Source organism: Wolffia australiana, chromosome 4 (genome assembly GCF_029677425.1).
Source record: "Wolffia australiana isolate 7733 chromosome 4, ASM2967742v1".
Taxonomy (NCBI): Eukaryota; Viridiplantae; Streptophyta; class Magnoliopsida; order Alismatales; family Araceae; genus Wolffia; species Wolffia australiana.
In genome coordinates this window covers 13,692,056-13,708,516 of record NC_135838.1, presented here as the reverse complement: position 1 = coordinate 13,708,516, position 16,461 = coordinate 13,692,056, and the positions used below count along the sequence as shown (strand labels likewise).

General features: G+C 37.6%; 1 protein-coding gene and 1 long non-coding RNA gene across 2 annotated transcripts; one reads left to right on the top strand and one right to left on the bottom strand.

Moving 5' to 3' along the window:
- The first annotated feature begins 5,030 nt into the window (after positions 1–5,030).
- On the top strand, positions 5,031–7,335 carry LOC144702034 (uncharacterized). The gene is made up of 2 exons (XR_013581168.1): positions 5,031–5,256; positions 6,635–7,335. It is a non-coding gene; the product is annotated as an uncharacterized LOC144702034 (long non-coding RNA).
- Positions 7,336–8,672: 1,337 nt separating this feature from the next.
- LOC144702033 (sugar transport protein 8-like) lies at positions 8,673–10,831 on the bottom strand. Its single transcript, XM_078573894.1, has 3 exons — positions 10,470–10,831; positions 10,092–10,411; positions 8,673–9,816 (listed from the first exon to the last, which is right to left on the bottom strand). The coding sequence occupies exons 1-3, from the start codon at positions 10,603–10,605 to the stop codon at positions 8,755–8,757; spliced, it is 1,518 nt and encodes a 505-aa protein (XP_078430020.1). The 5' UTR covers positions 10,606–10,831; the 3' UTR covers positions 8,673–8,754.
- Positions 10,832–16,461: the final 5,630 nt, after the last annotated feature.

The window sequence follows — 16,461 nt, the reverse complement described above, 5'->3', positions numbered from 1 at the left end:
ATAAATTACCATTTTACCCCTAATGAGTAATTAATTTATATATATCAATACAGGCTTGATCTCAATGATCCAACCGTAGAGATAGAAAGAGGGGATCAAGACGAGCAAATCCATAAAAAATCATCTCAATCGGACTTTTGGATTGAAAGCTATGAATAAATGAATTTAAACCAATATTAGCCCTTGGATTAAATTCATTTACTTAATTTTTTTCTCTTTTAACCGCTCGTTGACGTGTCGTTCTTTTATTGGCAGCGACTTTTCAACTTCTCCAGGCGGGCGTCTTCTCGTTGCGCCACGTACCCCCTGGCAAAAATAGAAATAAACAAAAAAAGGTAAGACGGAATTACTACCAGCGCAGACGAATCTGAGGCGCCACGTCACCGCCTGTGCATGCGCGTTGTACGCGCCGCGCGGGCGGTGAACTTACCTCCTGTAGCTGACGTATGCGCAGGCACTGTTGGATTTTTATCTGACGGCCATTATTTTTCCACGTAGACACACGAGAAGCTCTTAGATGTTTTTTTTTGCAAAACCCTTTATAAAACGCGAAATTGTGTGTGGACGCCGCCCTAAAATATTTGTGTATATGTCCTTCCCGCGTTCTCTCTCCTCCGCTTTTTTTCTAAAACATTAAAAAAATTAATAAACCAATTGCAATAAAACCCTGAAACTTTTTGAATCACATCTTTACGCCTGTAGTCACGACCGAGAGCTGTTTTGAGGGTCTTTTGCAACGAAACTTTGCAAAAAGGCCCTTCCAAGTTCGAAAATGATATAAATAATTTTTTTTCTTATAAATATACCTTTTTTCCTTAGAATAAATACATTTCCTCTTTAAATAAATCTCGGAAAATCCTAAAAATTCGTAAAAAATTCTAGAAAATTCACTGATTCATCCCCATGCTGATAAATCCCAAAATTAAATAGTAAAATTGCCATTTTCATTCAAAAATAGTTATTTCGAGCTCCAATAAATCCTTTAAAATTCATAGAATTAACAGAAAATTGGGGAAAAATCAGAAATCACCTGAAAACAATATTTTCATCTAAATATATGATAACAACCCCATTTTATGCTCTTTTTGTGCATAAAATTGTGCTAATAACATGAAATGAAAATCGAATTTTGGGGGTCATATACTTCTCACATTTGTATTCTAGGTAAAAATTTGATCAAATATTTTATTCGGATCAGATTCATATTTTGGTCAAAAACATAATATGACATTTAATTATATTCACATTCCAATCAAAGTCCAATGACTCATTATAATATATCATTCCGGTAATATGTTTAACATATATGTATTCTGATTATATGTTTTTGTTAAAGGTTGAATTTTGATTAGATTCAAAATTTTCGCAGAAGCTATGATTTTGATCAGATGCTTATCATATCCCAATTAGAATTTAAATCCAATCAAAATCACATTCTAATGATTCCGAATTCTGATAAATATTTCTACTCAATTAAGAGGTTGATCAGATTATGATCCTAACTAGATAATGGAATTATGATTGGATATTATTACCAGAATTGAAGTCTTATCAAGCGCTCATTTTGAAGAAATTCAATTTATTATATTGATCCTGAAGCAGTATTAGATGCTAATCATATTCTGGTCCTAAATAGATATTTTATTTTTAATGTGAATTTGATATTGAACAAAGATTATCTTGAAAGGTAGATGCTAATCAAAATTAACACACTTGAGTGAACTTTGAGTCTAACCAGAATTTGAATCTAATCATACTATAAGAATGATCATTAGATTGATTTGATTTTTAACAACCCATGCTTAGTGGTTTTGGGTTATGGTGCTTTGATTGAATGATAGAAAACCCTTTTATATGCCATGGAAGCTATGATAAAAAATATATCATCAAATTTATCTTTGATAAGCCAAAAAAAAACCCTAACTTAAGACGTACAGTGATAAGTATGGGTATTGTCCAAGGGAAGTTACTAAGGCATTCAATTAGTGATCTGCTTGAGTAATTTGACCCTAATTAGAGTTAATTTAATTTCAATGAAAATCAAATCTCTCTAATTAGATGAAGAGTTTAGAAAGAGATGTAGAAGAGATGGGAAGAATAGAAGAAGCAAGGGACTCTGGATTGACTTATTTGATCCAATAAAAAGGATCAAAGGGGTCAATCAGAGGGGATAAGAAGAAAATATGATTTGGCTTTTTTTTTATTTTGGGAAATTTGGTAAAAAAAAATACTAACTATTATATGATAAAGGCAATCTAATCTCTCCTAGAAATTAAACTTTTACAATTTTTTTAATGTGCAAATGGAATAGCTAGGTAAATTTCACAATCTCTCCTCTCAATCCCAGTAAGGGCTTGTACATGCCGCTCATGCCAAGCGATTTAGAAATGCATTCCAAGATCAACAGGAAAAATCACAAATTACACTAACAAATACTCTGAACGACACTAAAATTCAAATACAAGGAAATAAAAAGCACCTAATAGGGTTGATCCATGATGAAGCTCCTCTCTGTCTTGCAACTGTGATATAGCCACCTCCAGAATGACCTCCTCCACTCAAAACTCGACTCTTATACTTAGTTTACATGGTAAAAATTACCATTTTACCCTCAGTTAATAATTAACTTTTATCTGTCAATCTAGGCTTGATCTGAATTGTCAAACTGTATAGATAGAAAGAGGACATCAAAACAAGAAAATCCAAAAAAATCATCGCGATTGGACTTCAAGATCAAAAGTTATTAATTAATGAAACTCAACCAATCTAAGCCGTTGGATAAATTTTCATTTATTTAATTTAGTTTATTCCTACACGCAATGTCATGTCGTTCTCTGATTGGCGGACACATTTGAAATTAAAATGGTGGGTTCATTTTCGTAGTGCCACGTACTCCCAGTTGGAAATAAGAAACAAATAAAAAATAAAGACCGTACATAGTGCTGTACACATACCGGTGTGCTTGTCCTTCAACCAGCTAATGAGAGGGAGCCACATCACCCCCGTGTGCACGCTATATATGCGTCACGCCGGAGGTGAACTTACTGCCTAGAGAGAGAATTTCCAAGAATTTTGCATAAAAGTCCCTAATTAAATGGGCGCCCACACATGGAGGCCGCCCCTGAAATATTTTTGTGTTTATGCCCCTGTCACTTTCTCTCTCCTCCATTTTTTTTCTGAAAACAATTAAAAAATCCTGATTAATTACAATAAAACCCTTTAACTATGTTAATAGCATCTTTACACCTGCACACACGACCGAGAGCTGTTTTAAGGGCATAACTGCAACAAAAAATTTAAGATAAATCCCTCTAACTTTAGAAATTACTTTACAACTCATATATCCCTTACAAATATATCCTTTTCTATTACATTTCTTCCTCAAATAAACTCCCAAAAATTCTAATCAAATTTCAGAAAATTCTAGAAAATTCAATAATTCGTCCCCACACTAATTAACATCAAAAATTAAAATTTAAACCTGCCATTTTCACATAATTATTTGAAGCTTAATAAATTCCATAAAATTCATAAAATTAACATAAAATTAGGGAAAAATCAGAATCAGTTGGAAACATTAATTACATGCAAATATATGATAACAAACCTAGTTGAAACTCTTTAAATGCATAAATTTTGGATAATTACTTGAATTAAGTACCTAATTTAGGGCATTATCAACCTTGTGGAGAACTTGTTCCATGAATAATTTGCTTTGTTGGAGATTTTTCTAAATCCATTCACGTCCCTGGCCTCCAGAAGTATCCACACGATCAAGGTGCTCTTAGATCTCCACTTGTTCTCTAATTCTTTTTGAAGCTCTTGTAGATATTCTCGTAGTGAAGGCACTCTTTTTGGATGAGTGGAGAAATTAAGAAGGAAGAATAGGGGGCAGCTCTGACAGGCCTGGGTGCCTAAATTGGGTGCCCCCTAATTTATACTTTACTTTAGATTTTTCAAAAAAATCAGTTAAGTAAAATGTGACCACCAATACCCTTTGATCTTATGTGTATGACACTCTGAGCCCATGTATCGTTCTAGTTAATAACTTTAGTGGCCCAATGAAATGTATTGACCAACCTTATTAATAACTATGTCAACATGTAGATTAATTAACTAATGATTGTTTTAACCGAATCTAGCCCATGGGGTGCCAAGCTACACCTCTTGCTCTAGAAGATAGTGAGTAGTGTTTTAACTCTCTCATGGAAACTTAACCATTATCGGTTACTATATATTTATAATCCTTCATCAGTGTGAGACTCCCGAACGACTTAGGTTATGGTTAATCATCAAATCCTATTATGTCACTTGATAAGTATTGATGCGTAATAAGGATCATTGGAGAATGCCTTCACCAGTATCTTTACTATCGTGCCCAAGGATTTAGTTACATTATGATGTTTCAGTTAGTTTGAACCCATGTCAGCATTTTGACGAGCGTGTGCTCATTAGATTTTTTGGATCTAACAGACGCTGGTGTATGGTTTGTCATCCTGATCACCGGGTAACCTTGTATGATCTTTCTTCAACCATAGTTGTCAAAATAATTAAAAATGGTATATTTTAATCCAATTCTAGATCGTTATCACAATGACGAAGTGCCTTAATGTAAGAGTATTTGTGGTACGCATTAAATCAGAAATGTAAACGAATCATTTTTTTAATTAAATATGTTTCTAATTGCCTGATTTTGATGCCAATAACCGACATCTGCCAGCCTACACAAGGTGATGATATATGTCCTAACATCCTATATCTGCTGCTATAGATCCGGATCGTCCCGGACGTGGACAATGGACAGGACGGGACAAATTTTGCCCCCTCGGACATCCAGAGTTAGTTCAGGGACGAAGGACGAGACGGTTTTTTCATCCGAAGCTTCAAAAACTGTCCCGTCCAATCTTCTTGGGACGATTATTCGTCTCGTCTGGGGTAAAAATTGTCCAGTCCCTCGTCACCGACAAGAAAAAATAAGTTATATATTTTAATATGTTAATAATTTTTTTTGAAACAACAAGGTGCCCATTGGCCCGCCCTACATATTTCTTCGTTTTTGAAGGAAGAACAAGGCCGACCAGGTCACCAGGGCAACGACAGCCGCAGCCATCCTCTTCCACCCCCTCCGGTGCAACCAGCCTACCACGGGAGGCCGTCGGTGGCATTCGTTTCCCCGATGCCCTCATCGTCAGAGATCGCTTCCCCGATGGATGCCTCGAAGATCGCTTCCTCATCCTCGGAGATCGTTTCCCCAAGGTATTTGCATTCCTTGCTCAATCTCTCTTTCTCTTGATTTTTTTCTTTCTCAATCTCTCAATTTTCCCTCTCTCCATCACTCCATGTCGGTCTCTTTCTCGCATTATCCATCTTGCTTCCTCCCTCAATTTTCTTCATATCTCTCAATCGCTCAATCTCTGATATCTTTCTCCGTGCATGTTGTTTCTTTCTTGGTTCTTTTGCTCTTTACCCGTTGTTTATCTTGTTGATCTCTCGCCCTTTATCGCATTTTATCTTTCTTCAATCTGCCACTCTCTTACTCGTTATTCTTTCTTTCTTTGTTTCCCCCTCTCACTTTCTTCAATCTCTCTCTTGCTCAGTATCTCTTTCTATAACCTTTCTCTCTCTTTAGTCATTCTGTTATCTTTGTCTCCCTTCTTTAGTTTCTTTGAATTTGTCCCTCTCCGTGTTGTGTCTCTCTTTCTTTGATCTTTATCGCGCGATTTTCAGTCACCCACTCTCTCTCACTCTGTTTCTCGCTCTATCTTTACTCTATTTTTTGATTTGATCTGTCTTTCTTTCCATATTTGTCTGTACAATCTATCTCTTTGCATAAACTCTCCCTCTCTTCCTCTCTGTATTCGATCTCTGTGTTTGATCTCCGTCCCTCTCTATTATGTCTTACTTCATCTCTCTTTGTACTTCTCTGTTATGTATATCCCGTTATTTGATTTTTCTCTGCCATTTTTCTTCTCTTTTTTCCATCTCTTTTGCTGATCTCTCTCAATTTTGCTCTCTCTAGTCCATCCCCGTGTTTGATTTAAATCTGTCTCTTCCTACGTTTAGTCTATGTCTTCATCTCTGTTTGTCCTCCTCTAATAAGTCTAATTCATTATTTGATCTTTCTCTGCCATTTTTCTTCTTCTTTTTTCCTCTCTTTATCTGTTCTCTCTTTATCTTCCTCTCTCTAGTCCATCCCCGTGTTTGATTTAAATCTCTCTCTTCTTAGTTACATCTTGCTTTCTTTATTTCTCAATCTCCCAATCTTTCCTTATCACGCTCTCACTTGTTATCTCTCGGAATTTTCTTATTCTTCCCTTCTCTCTTTCACTCCATCTTGCTCAATCTCTCTTTTTTCTTGATTTATATATTTCTCAATCTCCCAATCATTTTATACCTCAGCTTTCTTGGACTTTAGAGAAGTCCGCGCAGCATCACTGAGCCCAAAATGGGTACATATATATCAATTTGTCAATTTGTCAAATTGTCATACATATCAATATGTTAGTTATTTGTCGTATGCGTTATGTGAGTAACATGATTGAGTCCGCCAGACTTTTTTTTCCATCTGTCGATCTATTGTTAGTTCACTCGGTTAAAAAGTTTTGATTAATTATCAATGGTCATCACCAAATAGGATTGACAATATGGAGAAGAAGAAATGGGTTCCTTCCAACCATTTCCTTCGTATATGGGAAATGGGTTTCTACTGTAATGGATCGATTTGTCAATTCTACTCAATGGACTAGGATTCATTTCAGTCCATGGAGTAAATCTGATGGATGGGTTGTTTGATCTGATTGATATAAGTGTCCTTCAATTGATTTACTATACTAGAACATCATTATTTTCTGCGTTTTTTACTTTTATGGACTTAGAGTTCGGAAAAAAATTATTTAAATCTCCATTGAATTTTTAATATTTGAATGTGGCTCTGGTATGTCATGAAAATTGTGTGTCACACGCATTGTACGAATGATTGTATATTGTGAATTAATTTGGTAGAGTTATGGAGTCCACATTTGTTACCACTCCAAAATCAATGGCTAGGGTTACGCCGTCAGTGTTTGCGGAGTGTTATCCCATATAGGTTGATGACAACATCTCATCTCGAAGCCTAGGATGCAATCAGTCTAAAGTTTTAGATAGATTTGTTGAAGTTGGCTCGGACAAGTACCAGTGTACGCTTTATCAAGCGCCGAATACCCCTTTATGTCATGTGACTTATTTAAGCATGGAATACCCCTCTTTGTAAAATTGAAATGGCTTCTTCAAACACTATTTCTAAAATTGACAAATCTGGGGAATAATTAATGAAATTTCTACATTTATTTGGAATTCGATTGCAGTTTTTGGCCTGTTACATGTTACATTTTTCATTCCATGAAATTAATTTCAACATAAAAATACTACAATAAGATGATAAAGGCATGTCTACAAAAATATTTTTGGTATTATTTAATGTGGGGATTGATTAATAAGTTTTGGATAATTATCTAGAAATCTATTGAATTTTTTGGAATTAAATTGTACGAGGATTTGAATATTTAACTCGCAAAAGACACAACTGTAATAAAAACAATATTATAATGCTGGGGATTAAATAATGAATTTCTATAATTCTCTATAATTTGATTGCATTTTTTGGGAATTTAATCAAAGGATAAATGGGATATCAAAATCTTATTTTACCCTGATTCTGTTAAAGCACTCATTTATATTTAACACAATAAATTACTGTAATAACTCGATAATGGCATGTATAAAAATAAATTATATTCCTAATAAATGAGAGATAAAATATTGACTTTTCCACGTTTTTAGGGAAATCCATATAATTTTTTGGCAATTTAATCAAGGAATTTAATTATTTATTCGTACAGCATTCGTCCGTCTACCGTCCAGGACTTTTGGGCGGACAGTTTTTTTCGTTCCACAGGACGAAAACCATCCCGTCCTGTCGTCCCCAGGATGAATTTTTGTCCGGGAATTCGTCCATGCACTTAGACAGGATGATTTTTTCGTCCGGGGCCAAAAAAATTGTCCCACCTGCCTCCCTGATCTATATCTGCTACAGTGCGAAGATCTAGACTGATCTCCGGCATTGGACCTATCCCATTTTTTTAATCCCATTTTATTTAAAAATTGTTTCCCTACTTCCATGAGAATACCCCTTACTTCCCCAGTGGAAATAAATCTTACAAATACTTTTAATTAATATTCAAATAAAAATTTGAAGATTAATTAAAAGTATTTGTAAGATTTTCGGATCAGATTTATTCGGATCAGATTCGGATTAAAAGTATTTGTAAGATTTGTAAGATTTATTCGGATAAAAACAACTAAATCACCCGCAAATATTTTTTTCGGTTCAGATTCATATTTTCGTCAACTCATAAAGGTCACAAGGACAAGGAACCGGACTCTCTCTTTTATCCATCTCTCTCTTCCATCTATCTCCTCTTCCTTAATTTTCCCCTATGTGTTTCCCTCTCTCTTTCTTCTTTTTTTCTCTCTCTCCCCTTCCTCAATCTTCCCCTCTGTGTTTCTCCCTCTCTCTCCTATTTCTCTTTCTCCTTTTCTCACGTTGGAGACAAATCTTTCGAAGTTATTAGAACAGGATGATAGGAGGAGGAAAGAATGGGCAAGAAAGACAAGAATATACGACGGTGTGACTAACTCAAACTTCTTCTCCCAAAGGGTTTAATAAGAATATACGACGTTTTTGCACAACTTCCAGAGGAAGAGGAAGAACAGTCAAGCTTGTCCGATGGCCTCGTCCTCGTCCATGAAGCGCTTCCAGTACCAATGCCTCTTCCAAACGCGATCGACCATCTCGTCGATGGGTATTCCCTTCGTCTCCGGCAGCAGAAACACCGCAAACAAGCCCATGACCACAATCCACGCCGCGAAGAAGAAGAAGATCCCCGCCCGCATGCGACACATCATCGACAAAAACGTCTGCGCAATCACGAACGTGAAGAGCATGTTCGAGCTGACGGCGAACGCGTAGCCCGCTGTCCTCGTCTCCAGCGGGAAGATCTCGCTCGGAATGAGCCACCCCAGCGGCCCCCACGACCAAGCAAACCCAGAAATAAACAAGCAAATCAAGACCACCACCGCGAACGATAGCTCCCGGCTCAGCTCGTTCGTCGCGGTCAGGTTAGTGGCGAGGATAACGCCGATAGCGACGTGGGAGACGAGCATCTGCAAGCAAGCTTCAAGAAGAAGCGCCCGTCGTCCGACCTTATCGACCAGCGCCGCGCAGACGTCGGTGCAGACGACGTTGAGCGCGCCGATAATTAGCGAGGATAAGAGAGACGCGTTGCTCTTGAAACCCATCGACTGGAACAGCATCGGCGCGTAGAACATGATGGCGTTGATGCCGGTGAACTGCTGGAAGACTTGCATTGCGATGGCGATGACGAGCTGAGGACGGCTGCGTCGCTTGGCGAGGTTGCGGAAGGGGTGCTTCATGCGGCGGGCTTGCTCGCTGGCTTGCACCAGCTCGTCGAACTCGGCGTCGACCTTGTCGACCCCTCGGATCTTCCTCAGCATGGCGAGGCCTTCGTCGAGCTTCTCCCGTTCGATCAGGCTGGTCGGAGTCTCGGTGATGAAGAGAGAGCCGATGCAGAGAACACAAGCGGGAACGCCTGCCACGCCTAGGGATGCCCTCCATCCCCATGGATGCTTCTCCGCCATGAAATAGTTCACCACGTTCGCGGCCAGAATTCCCACTGTTATGTTCAGCTGGAAGAGAATACTGAGCGCTCCTCGGATCTTCACCAGCGCGATCTCCGATAAGAACAGAGGCACCGCCTGTAGAACACTTACGAATCAAGAAGAAGAAGAAGGGAGAAAGAAGAAGAAGAAGAAGAAGAATAAGAAGAAGAAGAAGAAGAAGAAGAAGAAGAAGAAGAATAAGAAGAAGAAGAAGAAGAAGAAGAAGAAGAGGAAGAAGAATAAGATGATGATGATGATGATGATATTGATGATTATGAAGATGATGAAGAAGAGAGAAAGAAGAAGAACGAGGAGGAGAAGAAGAAGAAGACGAAGGAGGAGAAAGAAGTATAATGAGGGAGAATACGAACATGGTTCGCCAGGCCGACGCCAATACCGAACAGGATCCGCCCGGTAATGAGCATGGCGAGGTTGACGGCAAAGGCGTTGAGGAGGACGCCGAGGAGGAAGAAGAGAGAGGCGGCTCGCATGGTCGGCTTTCGCCCCAAAGACGAGCACATCTTCGAGGCGACGAAGCTGGAGAGGAGCGCGGACATATACAACGACGAGGTAAAGAGTTGCAGGTAGTGATTATCAAACTTGCAGTAGTTGTCTTCCTTCGCGCGGTTCCTCCTCAACAACACTTCCGGGAAGAACTTCTCCAGGAATTCGTCCATGGACATCACACCGCCTGCAAGAATAATCAGCCGATCTTCGATCGAGAGTTGAAGAATCAGAGGAAATATTACCAGAAATGCCGACGTCGTAGCCGAACATGAGGCCACCGGAGGCCGCCACAACGCCGCAGATCATCACGTAGATGGTGTTCTTCCCCGCGAACTCCACCTGTTGATCAGCGGCGTTTGGAGCGACGACTGGCGCCATGAATCTATCCCAGGAAGGAGGAGGAGGGATATGAGCAACGATCGCCGAGGGAAGAGGAGGGTTTTTTTATAGGAGCGAATTGGACTTGCTACTGCTATTTTTGAAGCACGCCAGCAAGAAGGCGAACTGGATTCTGTTCTGCTCCGCGGACAGCGATGAGGATGAAATTAGTTTTGATTTTCCATGTTATCTGTGCGAGCCAGATCAAATGTAGGGTTCTGCGTCTCGAACGGGACACGTCGTCCTGCGACGCAACGGCAGCCATGATCTCTTCTTATGCGCAACCTGTTCTTGGGATGGGCATGGGAGATATGGATACAGCTACGTCTTGAGGCTGATTCAAAGTTGAAGTTTGCTTCTGTGTTGATCAGCATATCAAATCTGCTCTCAGATGTTTGATTCTTCTGATAACTTTGAAGAAACTTTTGGATACGGGCCTATTGTGACAACACAAAATTTTGAGATTCTTTATTTCTAAATCTTGTGACAAGGAATTCTTAGCGTCACTAGACAAGATATGAGCCATATCTTAGCTGAAAGTGATGGATGCCTGTGAATCACACTTCCATGTCTAGTTTATGTCACCGAAATAGTCTTATTTATTATTATACTAATTGTTGTTATCATTCTGTCGTGATGTTAGTCGTGAAGTTATTGAATACATGTGATAACTGAGTAAATTATTATGAGAGCATTATGTAGCGATCAGTAGTCTTTAAACATGTGCTATACGTAGTCATATTCAAAAGATACATGAGATGAGCATCCAAATATCCAGGTATTAAGTAAAGCAGTACATATATGAAGCCTATGGCCGATCCTATAGCCATTAGTAATGAGACACTTAGGATGGATAGTTGGTGCCCTTTAGAAAAATATTAATTTGAATTGATCTGTATGAAGCCCTGAATTTCATTATAGTTAATTAAAAGTCAGGTTGATCCATGTCCAGGTTATACAAGTGATCCTTAAAACCTGCGAAACTAAAGACACCTTTCAAGATGGATATTGTATTTTGACTATGACTTAAATGTCCCTAATCACTGAATTTCAATCAGCTAGCTTGAATGAAACAACAAGCCTATGAGTACAACTGAGTGATAAAGATGGGATCACATGTCTTGATATAAAAGGAAATTTATTCCAAGAGGATTTAGTTAAATCCTTGATCAGGGTAGTGGAAATATAAAAATATGTTATTGATGCTTTCTCATGTACATTAGCGCTTACTAGAATGCCCAATTAGCATTTAAAACTTAAGCATACCTTAAGTCATTTGGGAGTCTCATGCAAATGAAAAGTTACACATCCACGTCATATGATGACGATACATTTTCCATGTGAGAGTTGCCATACATATAAATATTTTCTAGGGCACGAGATGTAGATTGCAGCCCTATGGGTAGAAACTAAACCTATCTATTGGGTTAGATTGATACTTGATTCAATTCAACGTCAATTTTCAGATACATCAAATACTTGATTAAACACTTGATGTATCTTCAAAACTTTACTCTCTTTTAATTAGCCAAATGATAGGTCCAACTTTATGGGTTTTATGCAGTTGTTCCGATTCCACTTAACGAATAATATTCATGAAAATTTCCACTTAAATACTCTATAATTAATATAGGGCAAGTAAGCAGTCGATCCACAGAGACTCAGAAATTTAATTTCAAAATTTTTCTCAACCTTGGGATAAACAAATGATTTTAAAAGTGAAAAATATAATATCTGAAATTTTTATGGATTTTTATGATTTCCTATGATTTAAATTGAAGCAGAAATGCAAGTAAAAACACTAAAAATATTTTAAACTAATTTCCTAAATTTTCTTAACAACAGAAATAAAAAATAAATATTTTTAGAAATTTCTGGAATTTAATTTAAAGTAAAAACCACTAGAAATGTTATAAAACGAGAGTAAGAGATTTGTTTAGAATTGTTTTGATGTTAAAATCACTGTCAATTGATTATATGATTTTTTTTGAATTTGTCCTAATTTTTTTGAAAATTTTAAAATGGCAGAAAATATTTTTCTCATTTTTAATGATTTTCAATGCTAAAAAAATAAAAATACATGCTCTGGCGATCGATAGAGCAGTGGCCGCGGCGGGGGCGACTTAGGTGAAGCGACGGTGTCGGCGTAGATGGGCCAGTGGGCGTGGTTGATAAGCCTAAACCCAGTATGTAAAATATGTCGTTATTTTCACCTTTAGATTTATGCAATATAATTTACAATAGCGCTTAATCACCAAATACTATGTATAGAGCAAGCAAGGGTCGAACCATAGGGAGGCACTCTGTGATAATTTTTATCCTATTTCAAATGAATTAATTCAAGAATGAATTAATTTTGCATTTAATGGGCCGTAATTGTGTTTAATTTTGTTTGTAATTAATCAAAATTAAGCAAAAGCTTAATTTTTTATCTTAATATTTTCGGTCAAGACACTCTAGATAGGATAATTTTGATTCTTATATCAGATTAATTCAGATTACCAATATTCCAATCAAGATGATTTATGAAGACACTCTATAAAGGGATTTTTAAAATTGGAGTTGAAGATGGACAAACTTTTGGATGAAATTTTGGATTTCAGTTTTTTATATATTGAATTAAATTTTCAAGAAATAAATTTATAAGTCTAGAAGGAGAAAGTAGACGAATTAACCTGGAGAGAGAAAGTAGAAGAATTTGGGGGAAAATGAATTAAAGATGAAATTTGACCCTAATCTAGAGGTCTAAGATGCAAAATGGGATGATAATCAATATAAAAATAAGATTTAAAAGTCATATCTTGAATAAAAATTAAATTGCAATGCTAATCACCATAAAAATAATCTCCAAGGGCATGTACATTTCGCCCATGCATTGGCATTTTGGAATTGTTCAAGAAGAATTCAAACAGTGAAGTAGAAATTTAAAACTTTGAATAATGAACCAAGATCTGTCAACTTCAAAAGCAGCACCTGCGTCCTTCCTAGCCAATTTCTTAGGGGAGATCTTCCAAAGTGAATTTCCCCTTCTTTCTGACCTCTATTTAAAAATCCAGCCATCTGGATTGTAGAGGGTGAAAAGACAAACCTGCCCTCAAGATATAAATAAAAAATATTAATTTATTTAATTAAGAGGGCTCATGAATAGAACAGGTTCCAATTCACGATCGATTCCTTTTTCAAATCCTGGTGCAGCTGCACACGCTCTTCCCGCATGCCACAAATGACCAATAAAAAAGTTCTTGCCAAGGTTGTATATCTTTTTTCTGCCTGCTCAAGTCCAACCCATTTGGACCTCTTAGAGGTTCTAACCAAGGAGCTCGTAGATCCCAAAAACGCATGGTTTCCCCTCCAAAAGTGATCTCTCTAGTTAGGGAACGCATTAGATATTTACCTTAACAAGTAGTCCTTGAGCGGAGCCCATCTTAGCCCCAAGGTGTTGGTCTCTAACTAGAAAAGTAAAAGCTTGAGCTTGAGAAGGTTCTGGTCCAGTTGGACCATAAAATTCACTAGGGTAAGCAGTATTATTGAACCAGACAAAAGAACAAGCTATAAAACCAAATACAGATAAAGCAACTAAACTTTAAGACAAGTAAGTCTCTCCAGACCAGACAAATGTGCGACGAACCCACAAAAAAGGCTTGGTTAAGATATGCCAAATTCCACCAAGTATACAAGTGAAACTTAAACATACATGTCCGCCAATTATATCTTCTAAATCGTTCACGCTAACAATCCAACCTTCTCTTCCAAAAGGCGATTTTAGTAAATAACCAAATGTAACACTTGGGCTAAGGGTCAAGTTGGTAATTTTTCTTACATCTCCCCCTCCTAGGGCCCAGGTATCATATACACCACCAAAATAAACATCTATCAATACTAAAATAAAAGCACCTAGACTTAAAAAAATTAAGTGAATACCTAAAATTGTGGTCATTTTATTTCTATCTCTCCATACATAACCAAAGAATGGAAAAGATTCTTCAAGAGTTTCAGGTCCTAGAAGCGCATGATAAATGCCACCAAACCCTAAGACTGCAGAGGAAAGTATGGAAAAGTATCTATAACTTCTCCCGGACCTACCCCCCAACCTAAAGTAGCTAAATGGGGAAGTAAAATAAATCCTTGTTCATACATCGACTTTTCTGATCCGAAATAAGCCACTTCAAAGAGGTTCATTGCTCCGGCCCAAAATACAATTCATCTGAAATGGGCTACGTGAGCTCCAAGTAGTTTACTGGACAAATTGATAAGTCTGGCATTACCGGCCCACCAAGCAAAACCGGTGGTTTCTTGGTCACAACCAGCTAAAGCTAAAGTTCCATTAAAGAACGTTTCCACGTGGTAGAACCTCCTTAGGGAATATAAGATTATCATGAGGCTGATCCTAAGCTGCCATCCAAGCAAGAATACCTTCATTTAATAGAATATTTTTGGTGTAGAAAGTCTCAAATTTAGGATCTTCTGTTGCACGGATTTTTTGGGAAACAAAGTCACATGCACGTAGGTTCAGAGCCTGACTACTTTAAGAGCACTCATCCATAAACCAGTTATTGATACAGATAACATAAAGAAATGTAACCAATGTTTGTTGGAAAAAGCAACCCCAAAGATTTGGGACCAGAAGCAGTTAGCAGTTACCATTGAATAAGTCTCTTCAGCCTGAGTTGGGTTAAAAGCACTAAATGTATTTGCACCATCACCGTCTTCGAATAAAGTATTTTCTACAGTAGCACCATGAATTGCGCATAGCAAAGCAACATCTAATACTCCAGCAACTCCCATCATATGAAATGGATTCAACCTTCAATTATGAAACCCTTGGAAGAAAAGAATGAATCTAAAGATTGCTGCTACACCAACCAACTAGACTGACCCAATGGATAAGTCCAGAATACAGAAACAAAAACTGCAATTGGACCGGAAAAAGCGATTGTGTTATAAGGTCGCAATTGAACAGATCGAGCAAGTTCAAATTGACATAACATGAAACCTATTTGAACGTGCTCTAGCAAGTGGCTGGCCAGCAGGACAAGGCATTTTTCAGAATCCAGGTTGTTCAACCTGCTTAATGTAAGTTTATTGAAGTTTTATCTTAATCTCGTCTCTTGCTTGCATTGAAAAATGCCTGATCCTGGCAAAATTTGAGGGCCCATACTTGAGAGGAAGCATTGAGGGCTCAGTAAGCTTGCATTTAGGTTTTAGGATCTTAGATTTATATTTTCTCCACCATTTCCCATCCATTAACCCTTAAAATCCATCACATTCCCACTCTAAACACTCATTTTTTCCACTTTCTCTCTCTAGAATAGGTTTTATCCCTCTCTAGACCTTTATTCATATCCCTAGTTACTCCCCTAAAAATTTCATAAAAAATATTCTTCACTTGCACTTTCAAATTCTATCTCAAACTCCTTCTACACTCTCTCCTCATTTTTTATCTCCTCATTCTGGCATTTTCTATCCCTATAATTTGCTATTTCTCTCACTAGACCTTCATCCATGTCCATAGTTCATCCCCTAAAATTTTCATAAAAAGCCTCCTTCATTTACACCTTCAAATTCCCACTCAAACTCTCTCTACATCATCTCTTCATTTCCTCTCTCTATCCTCTGATTTCGATATTTTATCTCTATAAACACGTATATTTCTCCCTCTAAAATATCTCCCTATCTCTCTAAATATCCTCATGCATTCTCTACTTTGAATTCCAAAAAAACTTGCGCTATAATATCATTTTTGTCCTTTCAAAACTCAAATTTCTGTCCTCTAGCCGCCACCGTGCGGTGTCGTGCGGCAGGGACAGCCCTCTGCCTACCGGTCCGCATGCGGGCAGCCCACACGACCACAAGACA

Bases quoted from the DNA above. Each gene is read 5' to 3' on its own strand.
- LOC144702033 (XM_078573894.1), bottom strand. From the start codon at position 10,605: ATGGCGCCAGTCGTCGCTCCAAACGCCGCTGATCAACAGGTGGAGTTC. The intron at 10,412-10,469 runs GTAATATTTCCT...TTATTCTTGCAG, and splicing joins CTACGACGTCGGCATTTCTG to GCGGTGTGATGTCCATGGAC. The intron at 9,817-10,091 runs GTTCGTATTCTC...AGTGTTCTACAG, and splicing joins GCGTCGGCCTGGCGAACCAT to GCGGTGCCTCTGTTCTTATC.